The 13,571-nt window shown below is 40.8% G+C and overlaps 1 protein-coding gene across 2 annotated transcripts in view; it reads left to right on the top strand.

Moving 5' to 3' along the window:
* The window catches only part of scn1ba (sodium channel, voltage-gated, type I, beta a), a 37,534-nt gene extending 24,933 nt beyond the window's left edge, over window positions 1-12,601 (top strand). The window contains exons 4-6 of one of the 2 annotated variants that reach the window (XM_063199496.1): window positions 7,517-7,658; window positions 8,512-8,585; window positions 9,005-12,601. In XM_063199496.1, coding sequence (XP_063055566.1) covers window positions 7,517-7,658; window positions 8,512-8,578 — 209 coding nt within the window. In that variant the 3' untranslated portion in view covers window positions 8,579-8,585; window positions 9,005-12,601. The remainder of the gene's footprint in view (window positions 1-7,516; window positions 7,659-8,511; window positions 8,586-9,004) is intronic. The other variant, XM_063199497.1, reaches the window with a different exon arrangement.
* The last annotated feature ends 970 nt before the right edge of the window (window positions 12,602-13,571 follow it).

Here is a 13,571-nt window from a genome sequence, read left to right as displayed (position 1 = left end):
TTCAATCCAAATGTGATTGAAATGATCCCATTCTTCACACCCCTCTTTAGGCTAGTGACAATGGGCCCAAAAAGGCCTTCGTTTTCGAGATACCCCAACCGGAGGTAGAACAAAACCCAATAATGTTTTTCCTCATCTCTAAGGTGTCCCATACATGAAAATGATTCTTGGCCAAAGTGATTTTAATGCTAAGCCTAAAAATTTTACACATTTCCATATGCACCTCCAAACAAAAAAAGCACCCAAAATGTGACTTCTCCGTATGGGAGTAGATATACAAAAAATCATGCAGAAAATTACCAGAAGCTCTGAGAGCTTTGAGAATTGGTATGCTTGTGCCCAGGGGCTACCTGCACCAGATAGAAGTGGTTGAATTTGACCATCTTGATGTATGAAGGAGATATAAGCATTTAATCACACATCTAAAATAGGCGGAAAATGACAAAAAAAGATATTTATACAGAATGTCATCACTTACATTGTAATTGCTTTGCCAGGGTATGTCATATGCACACATATGATATCTTGATGGAAAGGTGAGATTGTTCTGAATCCAGCAATACCTCATATGTATATATTTTCTGAATATTAAAGATGGCATATCGTTCAATGTATGAGGTGCCCAGAATGAAAAAAATCGAAAAGGAGTTACAGGACCTATTTCAATACACTTTAGTGGTGACAGGAATGCTCACAATTGTATTACAGTATATTACTTCAAATAAACGTATTATTGTTGTGCGGTGCTATAGATTATGCTTGAATGAAGAAATGAAGAATCAAATTAGGATCAAAATATATTTATCACTAGTGTATATATATATACAGTAGTATATATATCATTTCTTGCACATCTGTAGGTATTGTTAAGCTAAAATGCAGTGACTCAACCTACTTCCAATGCCTTGCAACTAGCTCATCCGAATATTGCATCACTCCTTTCAGGTAGATATGATAGAGGAAGGGGAAATATGTTATTCAGTTTGTTCAGAAATCTTTTATCTTCCACGAAGTGGAGGTCTCCAGTTCTTCCATGAAAGAGCTAGCTTTCCTTATCAGTCTTTCAAGACACCCAATACCCCCTCTTCATTGTGCTCCCTCCCCAGCACACCACTGCATAGAAAAGGACACATACTGGCTTCAACAGTCTCATAGAACATATTAAGGAGTTTATAGCAGACAAGTATAGCCAATACTGTATTTTTTTCTAAAATGCATCTTTGGCTGACCAGTCCAGTTTGTTGTCTTGTTATACGCTGAAATACTTAGATGTGCTTACAATCTCCACTTCATCAACCTCAATGGAGATTGGTTGCAGAGCGGGCTTAGACCTCCAAAAGTCCACCTTCATCTGCTTGGTCTTAGTGTTGAGTTTAGGTGCATTACACCACTGCAAAGCCCTGTACTCCTGTATTCCCTCCTGCCTTAATACAGCCTACAATTGTATTATCATCCAAGAATGTCTGCATGTGGTATGTGCCTGTGTTGAAAATATGTTAAGTCCGATGTGTACAAAGTGAACAGGAGAGGAGGGAGCACAGTTCCCCAGGCTGCTTTAGTACCACATACTACAGTGTCCAAGAGGCAATCTTCCAGTTTGACAAACTGTGGCTACTCTGTTAGGTAGTCCCTGATCAAGTGCACAAGGAGGGCATCCAAACCCAGGAGCCTCTCTCCCAATGGAGGGTTGGATGTTGTAGAAAGCGCTGGAAAAGTACTTGTAAAGGAACATGACTATATGTCCTGTGCAATAGGTATGTGATGGCATCATCCACTCCAACCTTCTCCTGGTATGAAAACTGTACTAGATCCAGTGCACGACTTACTGCAGTCTGAGTGTATGTAACAGCATTGTCTTCATTACATTACATTATATTACACTTAGCTGACGCTTTCATTTTATTCAAAGCGACTTACATTTATTATTTGTCAGGGTATTGGTTACAGTCCCTGGAGCAATGTAGGGTTAGGTGCCTTGCTCAAGGTCACTTCTGCCATGGAGATGTAGGGAGAGGTCAGCTGGGATTTGAACCTGCAACCCTCAGATTTAAAGACCAACTCTCTAACCACTAGGCCACGGTTGCCCCACGGCTGAGTTCATGCTGTGTGAAGGGAGGGCCTCTCGGTTTAAGTCGTTTATCTCTTTTGGATGTGGCTTTTTGGGGACCAGGATAAGGCATAATGTGTTCAGAGTTGGTGCCTTACTAAGATGTACACTCGGCTGAATAAATATTCCAGCAGCTCAGCCACTTCAGCACCACAGGTCTTTAGCAGTCTTGGTGATGTCCTATCCAGTTAATGGGCTTTAACCAGGTCTGCTGTGATTATAGAGAGGAGGGAGGGAGGAGGTGCTGGGTGGTGGTAGTGTGATAAATAAAGACTGCTCCTGGAAGGAGCAATGCTTTATGTTTACATACAAATGGTATGTGTATTACCAAAGCCTGACAGCAGGAAGCAAAGGCCTTTTATTTCATGAGCCTACTGAAATAAACAGGGAGGGGAATAGCAAACATATTCAGTGAATTCAAAAGTTCATAGATCCATGCACAGCTTCTTCATTAGGTTCACTCAGGCATTACCTGAAATAACTCAGGTGTGGCTTAATACCATCATGTAGGAGCGGGAAAGGATCTGCACACTGCTTGCAAAAGACTTCATTTATTTGGAGCAACGTTTCGAACATAGATCTAAAGAAGTTTTTTGATTTGGCACCTGCTGATGCTTTTCTGCTGGATGTGCGCGCTTTCCACTACACTCTTAATACCATCATGTCACATGTTAGTGAATTGAATTCAGTGAATTATTTGTTTCATAGCTTTTATTTTAAATTGATTAACCCACTTTCTGCCATTAAATGTTAGTGAAGTCATAAAGCACCATATCTGTAGACTACTGTTGACATTTCACTTAACTTATCCATGTCATCTGATGACTATATGGCTGGATTGACCAAGTAAAGAACTATGTTGTCTCACACTTTTCTTCATTCGGTAGCAGATCGTTTTATTTTTACAATATCATTTTGGCAAATCATTTTTGGCAAATAGGCGGAAAGGTAAGGTTCGTTAAACTAAGGGAAATAACAGTGTGTCAAATACACTAGACTTCAATCCAGCAACCACATCATATTCTACAGCTAAGTAAATTGTTTGGCTGGACCTGGAAGAAAGGGCCAACCAAAGTGCAAGTCAGAAGAGTAATGACGTTATCTATCCTGGTCCATTTGCTAAATGTAGGCTTAATACAATTAATTGGGAACAAGGCATCGGAGGTAGATCACACTGGGCATTCCTTTAATGTGCCATGGTCAAGACCCCTGAACTCAAATCCTCTCAGGGGTACCAAGGTTCTGTGCTAGGCCCCCCTGTCTTTGCCATCTTTATCTCATCTCACTGGGCAATGTTGTCCACTCACCCTGCTCCCTGCTATGTTGAGGATAAACACCTGTCTGTCCAGTGAGATAACTCCGCATAGTTTCTGCATGTACACTACAAACGTTTCAGAACATTTCTTTCACCTCTAGATGTATAATTACCTTTGTACCATTTCAAGCTATGCATTCAATGTCTACAACTTGAATTACAATAAATAGCTGGGAAAATTAAGGTGTTATAATGCTCTAATGCATTGTCTTGGTTTCGCCTTTTTGCAATGTCTATGTATCTATCTGCCTGTCTCTCAGACCTGGCCACATGGATGAAGCAACACCACCATCATCTGCCATTATATCAAGCAAGACATGAGGTCAACCACTGTTACCCCAGAAAACGCTACATAAACCTGGGTGTTATTATTTATGACTGCCCATCATTTCTGAAAACACCACTTAAATTACTGATGCTCTTTTTGCACTGTTCAATATACAGAAAATCAGACTGTACCTGACCCAATATGCCACTCAGGTTCTGTACCTTGAGTGCAATTCTCTCCTGGAAGGAGCTGTTTCATTTTATCTGAGGCTGTACTAAAACGTAATGTTGCTTCGCAATACTGTAACACCAACAGTCTGGCCTTGGCCTCTGACAAGGTAATCCCAATGGTCTGACAAGTTACCAGCTGATACAAGAGTTTGGTCATCCCCCTCAACTTTTAAGAAGCTGAAAACACACATATCACACATATCATACACATATCTTCTAGGAGTATTTATCTTCATGCTCAACTCTTATAACCCTATATACAGTATAAGCCTGCACTCTGTATTTTCCACACACACTGAATGTAGCCATTGGATAAAAGAGTCAGGGAAATGTAATGAACTTAAATTCCCTATACTGACCAGATCTAGACAGGGTGAGATGGCATTTAGTCATTATGCAAAATGCTGGAACCAGCTTCCTGTCCAAATTAGAACTGCCCCGATAGTATCTTATTTTAAAAAGAAATGTGAAAAGGTTTATTCTCATCTGCCTTAAGTGATACAGTACAGTACACAATGCATTCTTTCTTCTCTTTTCTCTTTCTCTAATCGTTAGGACATTGAATGGCAATTTTGTATCATGATGTACTTTGATTGATTGATCGATTTTATTGATTTAGGTTTATCAATGCCATTACGATACCTGTATACATCAGTGGTATGTTGGTGCAGTGTATCTGGTACACTATATTATTGTAAGGAAGTTTTAAGAACAAATATCCTTATACCATATAGTTCCCTCACTGTGTTGTGTTGGTTAATAATATTATACTTAAATATATACTAGGCTTCAGAGCACCACTACGGTTAATTAATGAACCAGCCTTTGAACTTTTATATCTATGGAATGGACTGGTTCATTTTCTTTCTTTTTTGGACTCAATAAGTATTGAATGGTGTACCATCATCAATGTTGAGAATATATATTAGGTAATGTTAGATTCAGCACAATCTCATCTTTCCCAGCTTTACAATTGCCTACAGATGCAAGAAGTATATAAATATATATATAGCTGGCTCTTTCATGGGAGAAGAACTGGAGAGCTTCACTTCGTGGAAGATAAAAGATCTCTGAACAAATTGAATAACATCCACTCTATTTCCCCTTCCTCTATCATATCTACCTGAAAGGAGTGATGCAATATTCTGATGAGCTAGTTGCAAGGCATTGGAAGTAGGTGGAGTCACTGCATTTTCCAGCTTAACAATACCTACAGATGTGCAAGAAATGATATATATATACTACTGTATATATATATATATATATATATATATATATATATATATATATATATACACTAGTGATAAATATATTTCCACCCTAATCTGATTCTTCATTCAAGCATAATCTCTAGCACCACACACTATTAATAAGCTTATTTGAAGTAATATAGCCTACTGTAATACAATTGTGAGCATTCCTGTCACCACTTAAGTGCATTGAAATAGGTCCTGTAACTCCCTTTCGATTTTTTTCATTCTGGACACCTCATACATTGAACAATATGCCATCTTTAATATTCAGAAAATATATACATATGAGATATTGCTGGATTCAGAACGATCTCACCTTTCCATCGAGATATCATATGTGTGCATATGACATTCCCTGACAAAGCAATTACAATGTAAATGATGACATTCTGTATAAATATCACTTTTTTCATTTTCCGCCTATTTTAGGTGTGTGATTAAATGCCTATATCTCCTTCATACATCAAGATGGTCAAATTCAACCACTTCTATCTGGTGCAGGTAGCCCCTGGGCACAAGCATACCAATTCTCAAAGCTCTCAGAGCTTCTGGTAATTTTCTGCATGATTTTTTGTATATCTACTCCCATACGGAGAAGTCACATTTTGGGTGCTTTTTTTGTTTGGAGGTGCATATGGAAATGTGTAAAATTTTTAGGCTTAGCATTAAAATCACTTTGGCCAAGAATCATTTTCATGTATGGGACACCTTAGAGATGAGGAAAAACATTATTGGGTTTTGTTCTACCTCCGGTTGGGGTGTCTCCAAATTTTGAGGCCATTGTCACTAGCCTACTTCACACGCACTCCGTCATGCCCATTTCACATGGGTCTCCCGCCGATAAAGTCAATTAATTTTTGACATACTAGTAGATACAGTACAGTATTTGCTGTATACCATGTAGTGACTAAGTGTGTACTTATTGAGAGAGGCAGAAAATGTGGCATGAATAATAATTAAGTTTGAAGTGTTTGAAGTGTGTTTAAGGAAGTTTGAAGTGCATGAATTAGACACCAAACGTTTTATTTTACCAAGCCTTCTGGTTTCCTCAGATGATTTGTGTAATATAGTCTATTAGATCGGAGAAAAAGACAAAGACAGACTTATTCTGTGCAAGGAAAGCAGATGTCAGATGGACAGACCTCCAAAGGTTACACACACACACACACACACGTTTGCTCACTGCCCTCTGATCTTAATAGATCATGTAGTTGCACACTGAATGGCCCTATTACATGTGTCTGATTGAAGATGTTAGAATCAAGGACACTCGCTGCTATCGAGAGCGACTCACAATTGAAGTGATTTGTGTAGCCAAGGCCACAGTATCAAGTAGGCATTCATCTGGGTGCTGGTGCCCTGGCAGGTGAATCATTGTTAGCTCATGAATGTTTTGGGGATGGAAATCACATGCTTCACATGGTCATGGAACCAAACAGTCACACTGTCTGTGCGAGAAGAAATGTCTCTCCCATACCAATAGAATTCTGGTCAGAGGTTTATAACATAGAAGTAGATGAGATCTTAGTGATGTATTTACAACACTAGTGCACGATTTCACATGGTTTATACTAGTTATCCCACTGATGTAACGTCATATGACAGCATTAGAAGGAAACATTTGTTTTTGTGTGCATGTGTGTGTGTGTGTGTGTGTGTGTTTTTGGTTTTGTTGTGAAGTTGCTTTTTAAACAGTACCCTCATGTGGTCATTTGTATGCATTGCATGTGATTTCCAATCTCACAAGAGTGACATGGATTGACCCGATGTCAGTGTTGAATTACTAAGCTTAACAGAAGTGCATCGCTGTTTGGAAGCTGGCCGTACGATTCCTCGCAGAGTACCTATTTATATCGCCATGTACTGCTCCCTCACCACACACACACACACACACACACACACACACACACACACACACACACACACACACACACACACACACACACACACACACACACACACACACACACACACACACACACACACACACACAATTGCAAAACGTAACTCACCAACCATTTGTGTCCATTTGCTGCCTCAAAAAACACAAAACGTGCATGTGCACACACACACACACCACACACACCTGCATTACTTTGTAATTCGCCCCCTATTTATGTCTCCATTTTCTCCAATTACCCCCCACCACAGACACACGCACACGCACACACACACACACACACACACACACACACACACACACACACACACACACACACACACACACACACACACACACACACACACACACACACACACACACACACACACAGACACACACCTGCATAACTTTGTGACTCCCTCTCCTCTGCTCTCCTCTCTCCATCTTGGTCTTGGTTTCAGCCACCCGTGGCTTGGCGTCCATCTTGTCGGAGATAATGATGTACGTATCGATCATTGGCCTGCAGCTGTGGCTGGTGGTGGAGATGGTGTACTGTTACCGGAAGATAGCGGCGGCCGGAGAGGAAGCACTGAGAGAGAGCGCGTAAGTAGCCCTTCTCTTGGCTCCTCTGTATCTCCTCCATCACACACACACACACACACACACACACACACACACACACACACACACACACACACACACACACACACACACACACACACACACACACACACACACACACACACACACACACACACACACACACACACACACGCCATGCCTGCTTCTCACCAAATGCACTTTCCACCAACTCAAGTAATGGAGTGGAAGTCTCCATTAAGCTATTGACCCTTAGTGTCATCATGCATCATTAGGTAATTCTGAAGGGCCCGAGCTTTTATCTGCTCTGTAGTGGTATTTCATCCCGTTCGAAGTTTGTTATCTGTAAGTGGCGAAAATCCGGATGGTTCCATTTCCTACTACAGTGCATGACTTCCTTACTGTATTCTGTCTCTTCGTGCCACCTTGCTTCCCTTCCGGCATCCTTTTAGAGTCTGTTTACACGTACCGTATATGGATCTTTTTGAAAACGCATTGGTTTTGGGCTTCCGTTTTTACACGTAAACAGAGTTTTAAAATCTGCATGTCAAAAATCCAGCTTTGAAAAATATTCCATTTAGGGGGCTAAAACGGACCTGTTACAATGCCGTTTTTATTTTTAGCCACATGTTGCGTTTACATGAAAACAGATGGAAAAAAAAAGCCTACCCGGATACGTTTAAACAGCACTGTAGAGTGAGTGTACTCTGGCGCTGTGTGTACTCTTTCTGCCTAATTTTCTAATTCTACTCCTTCTCCTTCCACTCCCGATCTTTTACTTTTCTGTCTTTCAACATTTCTGCCCTCTCCTCTGCCCTCTCCTCCTTTCCCCCTACTCCATCCCTCTCTCTTTCAGGGCGGAGTATGTAGCCATAGCTTCGGAGAGTAAGGATAGCTGTGCAGGGGTTCAGGTGGCAGAGTAACCCACAGGTAAGGTTTGACTCTGCCTCCTCTACCCTCACAGGCTCACAGTGAAAAAAACAAAACAGAACAGGTCTTCTGTCTGAGCTAGCTCTCCTGTTCTGTCTCTGTCCTCGCTTCTCGAGCTTATCTTGCTATCTTAGTACATCTTAGCTTGATCACTGATGTGTTCATAGAGCAAATTTAGCTTGAAATGTTCTATACCATCAGGACATACAGTACACGTGTTTATCCATACAATTATTTGTTGTTGTTGTTGTTGTTGTTGTTGTTGTTGTTATTATATATACTATAAAATGTAGTATTAAAGAATATAACATATTTCAGATGGCATAGAGCGGCAAAAATGTTTTCAAAAGGAAATAATACTGTATATTACAAGTTCTGATCTGTGTTCTGCGCTAACTGTCCACTTCTCATGATTACAGGTTAAAAAAGCCCCTCCAGCATCAGGTCTAAGTGTCCAGATCCCCACTGCCACCGTTTACAAGAACAACAGTTTCTACTGCCTGGATCAGAAGCAGCTCTTTACACAGTACACACCGTTCTTCTCCTCAGCCAGCCAACCAGCCCACCCCCCACCCTACTCCGTCAGGACAGAAGACCACTTTAATCAGGAGCTAAGCTAACAGGACAGAAGACCACTTCAGGAGCTAAGCTAACCTCATTATGCTCCCTGGCAATCACAGGACGGCCATCACAGCGCTCTCTCTTGTCACTTTACACCAACGTCAGGAAGATGCAGCCGTGCTTTCCACTTCTAGATAGGTCGGACGATAAGGCGATGCGCTACAAATGGACTAAAATGGATTTTTAGTGAGGAACTTAAAGCGACACTATGCAGCATTTTCGCGGAGCATGAAAGTGAGGAGGGACTCTTTAACGGGATGGATGAATGGTCCATAGACAGCCCCAGTGAAATGCATTGGGGGAGGGAAAAGTGGACTGTTTTAGGGCAACACCCTGGAAAGAAAAGCAACGGAAAGTTGCATGGTGTCGCAACGGATTGAATGAATGACATTGCTGTTACTGTTTTTGTTGACAATGAGAGAAATGGAGTAATTATTATATCTATGTGAATATGATAATAAAGTGGGCTGATGTATACACTAAGAGCTCTTTGTATGAGCTCCATAGACTAGTCACCCTAGACATGTATAGGCTACTGTACAACAGAGTATTGAAACGCCTGTCTACAGGCACAACTAGAAATCAGATTTATGAAGAAATATCAACAACATGAATCTACATTCTATAAATACATTAATACATTAATTTTAAACATCAGATCTACTTGATAGAGATGCACAGTGTGTTGTACATACAAAGGTGGCACGTTGATAAGAAGGGAAAAAAGTGAAACTAAAAATGTTTGAGTTGTTTTTCTATGGGGCAAACTGAGGACACCCCATAGAAGTAAGCATGAACTTTTCAGCTGACGAGATAGTGCTTTATCACAGCAGGCAGCTGATGCTGGTTGTGGTTGATGAACTGATGATGAGAGATTTCTTTTTGAATTGTGTTGAGAAAAACAGAGCTTCCGTCTGAAAGCATGCATGTTTTTTATGCAGTGACATAAATTGTACATGCTTATAGCCTCCCTGTTTCCAATCCTATACAAAATATACATTCCTCATTTGTATAACTGTCTAAAAGCACACCATTGCCAGGTAGCCGTGAACACATACAGTAGTTACTGCTCATCTGTAGGCCTACTCACAGCATTCTTATCCATGTAACATTCCTCACTTGTATATACATATAATGTATTATTATTAATCAATGCAATTGAAGCACACATGGCAACTGGGCGGTTTTGATATGGTTTTATTTGATTTTACTTTTTGTTTAAAAAAAAAATGTCTCTAACTCTCGTTACACTAACACTGTAATCTTCAAGAAAGGTTATCCCCATGTGAACTGAGCATGCATTTTAAGATTTTAAAACTTTGTAGCATTTCTTTCTCTCTAGATTCTACTTAAAAAGAAATCCAAAACGTAACATAGGGTCTTCTCAGCGATGCTGTGAAATCAAGTGTTAAAGGCATGATGTGAAAGCAAAGGCATATGAGGCACACCATGATGTGGGTGTGTTGCTGTTGTTAAAAACGTACAAGTTGATGTCTTAGCAGCAGTGTTTCCGGATGTCAATTTTCCTTGCCAGGTGCCTGCCCAGTGCCCACATCTAAAAACTGTCTTGTTTATTCCTTGAAAATGTTTTCTCTCTGCCTTGAACCCTAAAGTTAAAGAAAGAAATTGGGCTTTTTTAAAATGAATTCGCCTTTTTCCTTCTTTCGACTAAAAGGGCTACATGCAGTTTTTCTATCATTCGGCTTTGGTGAGCAGAGCAATCTCCACGTTCGGGATGGCATGTTAAAAAAAAGAAAGAAAAGAAATGACTCACATGTGCCTGATGAGGAACCTGTTTTTTCCACAGCCTCCAATAAAAATGAAATATAGGGCCTTTGGGGCATGCAGACCTAATGCACAGAGAAAAGAATACCCCAAACTCCGCTGTCTCGGGCCCAGGAAGGGGAGGGCCCAAATGTGGGTCCTCAGTATGCATTGGGGGGGATTTTTTAGAGGAGTTTGTCCTGGGCCCACTGAAAGCTGTCAGCGGCCCTGACAGGGTGCACTGAGGTAGTGCGGCCTTGCCTTGCCATACATACATTTCCGGTCAATTCACATTCCCCTCCAGTTGGTATGAGGACATTAGCCTGGTGAAATAGTCCAAACCCTACATGTAGAGTATGATTTTTGCCTGGTGGGTTGGTCTGGCCTTGCTAGTTTTGGGTAGGGTGCGCACATCCAAAGACACTTGTTGCAGGTGCCAGACAAAAAGTCAGACAGTTTGAAAAAGGTAGGTCTGCACACTGCCAATCAACTCAAAAAATAAACTTTATTATTCAAAAAGCAACGTTTCGATCAAGCTGGATCTTCATCAGTGATCGGCAGTGTGCAGACCTACCTTTTTCAACTGGTCTGGCCTTGCACCATTGGGGATAATCAAAGCTGGGCCATTAATCTTGCCCGGCTCTGTACTCTGTGTAGCAATCCATTGGGATGGGCTTAGCGGTTATTTTGCCTATGGTGTGAGCCCAGACTATACATTTCATTTACTGGTAAGACCAAGGTGACGAAGTCTGTGGCATTTAAGTTGTTCCTCTCTCTTCGCCTCCATTTTAGCGCCCCCGGCCGGCAACGAACACTTCACTCGTCTTGCCAATTGGAGGCAGCTTAACACTGCCAAGCCACCCTGCCATGATTAGGCCTATGACTCCTTTTTCAGGAGGCGACTTTTTAAAAGAAAACTTTTATTCTCAAAGTACCTATGGGCACAACTTTTGTTACATTGTTTGACATATTGCACCTTGGAATAACATTGGGTAAAAGATTTTTACTGCATGCCTTTGCAAATGTAAGATGACTTAGGGTTAGTGGTTAGCTTGTTCACTTGAAACTTGGGAGGTTGAACTTGATCTGGCTGGGGGCCTGTGGCCCTGTGGCCGAATTTTAACACTTTAAGAACATCAGTGGTGCAGTGTCTGTGCACCTCCATGTTAGCTACAGTTACTAAAAAAGTATTAAAAACCTACGGCTCCACCGCACTTGGTAACCTCAGTAGTGACACATTTGTTGCATATCAGTAGTCTTCTCTGGTATGGTCACTATCCCCTGCTCTTTTCACCACTTAGAGTTATTGTGTCTTTTCGGCATCTAGCCATTCCAAAACTCTCCTTTTTCTGGTTCTGTTTTTGACTGAATGTTCAGTTTATTTGACTAGGTCATGTCTCTCCCACCATGACAGATAACACAGAGTCTGTCCACATAAACTCTGAAGGGGGCAAAAGCTACAAAGTATGCATTTCATGTGTATGTGAAGATGTTGCTTGCCAAATGAAGTATGAAAAGGATGTGATTTGGTATGATTAAAAATCTTACAAAAATGTGTTTTTTGTGTTCTGTACTGAACATTTGTTTGTTTGTTTTTACCTGTGAAGAAATAATAGCTCGAAATGTAGGCTGCCCAGTCGCAAATTGCATATTTTTTCATGAATATTTACTGCAAATTAACTGATCTGACTTGTGTAGGTAGTTAATTACTGGTCTGGCCAGTGTAGGTTTTGCAGCCAAAGATGTTTATAACCTGTAATTCAAAATGGATTTACACAGAGAGAGAATTCACCTGTTCGTGTATGAGAATTGTTTACAGAAAATTGAATACAAATGAAGGGATGATAGTATTCATGAAAAGGATATATTTGAATGGGCAGCGTAATATTTGTAACTAATCTCTAAAGAAACACACACCGGCCCTGTAATAGTGGTTTATTACACCAATATGATGTCAGGTTAGAATCTTATTTACTGGCCCTGCCGTGGCCTGACGGTAAGGCACTGGGTTACCATGTCTGTGACCTGGGTTCGAGTCATTTGAACATAATTCCCCGTCTCTCTCTCCCCCCACTCATTTCCTGTCTCTCCTCACTGTCCTGTCAAAAATAAAGGCAAAAATATATTTATATTTAGATATTAAGATATCCTGTACCAACTACAGCTGCATATTAAAAGGAATAAAACAAAAGACACCAGGTTTATCTTGCGTATAAAGGCAATGTATGAGCAATATTTCCAGGCAAGAACACGGTAAGAGCTTGTTTGGACTGTTTATCACTAACGCTTTCATCAAGAGAATATGGAAAGATCAAAAGGTTCTCTGCAGCGGATCCATCAGATAATGAGGAGTCAATTATATTGTTTCCTAGCCTGATTATCATCGACGCTCAAATCTCTTCGAGACTTGGTCTGACCTAGAGCATAACAATTAACGTGTCCCAAACGGCATGGTTAACCCACCTCCCTTGGTTTGCTGCTGGTCGAGGCCAGAAAAGGCTGTGTTTTAGTTTAAATCAAACATTTTCTTAGTCCCAATAGAACGTCACTGCTTTGAACACGGCTCTACCCAGGGCTGTTGGAGCTGCTCAAAGTTGATTG

Source organism: Engraulis encrasicolus, chromosome 5 (genome assembly GCF_034702125.1).
Source record: "Engraulis encrasicolus isolate BLACKSEA-1 chromosome 5, IST_EnEncr_1.0, whole genome shotgun sequence".
Taxonomy (NCBI): Eukaryota; Metazoa; Chordata; class Actinopteri; order Clupeiformes; family Engraulidae; genus Engraulis; species Engraulis encrasicolus.
The sequence above is the reverse complement of the archived record's forward strand: the minus strand, read 5'-3'. Positions and strand labels throughout refer to the sequence as shown.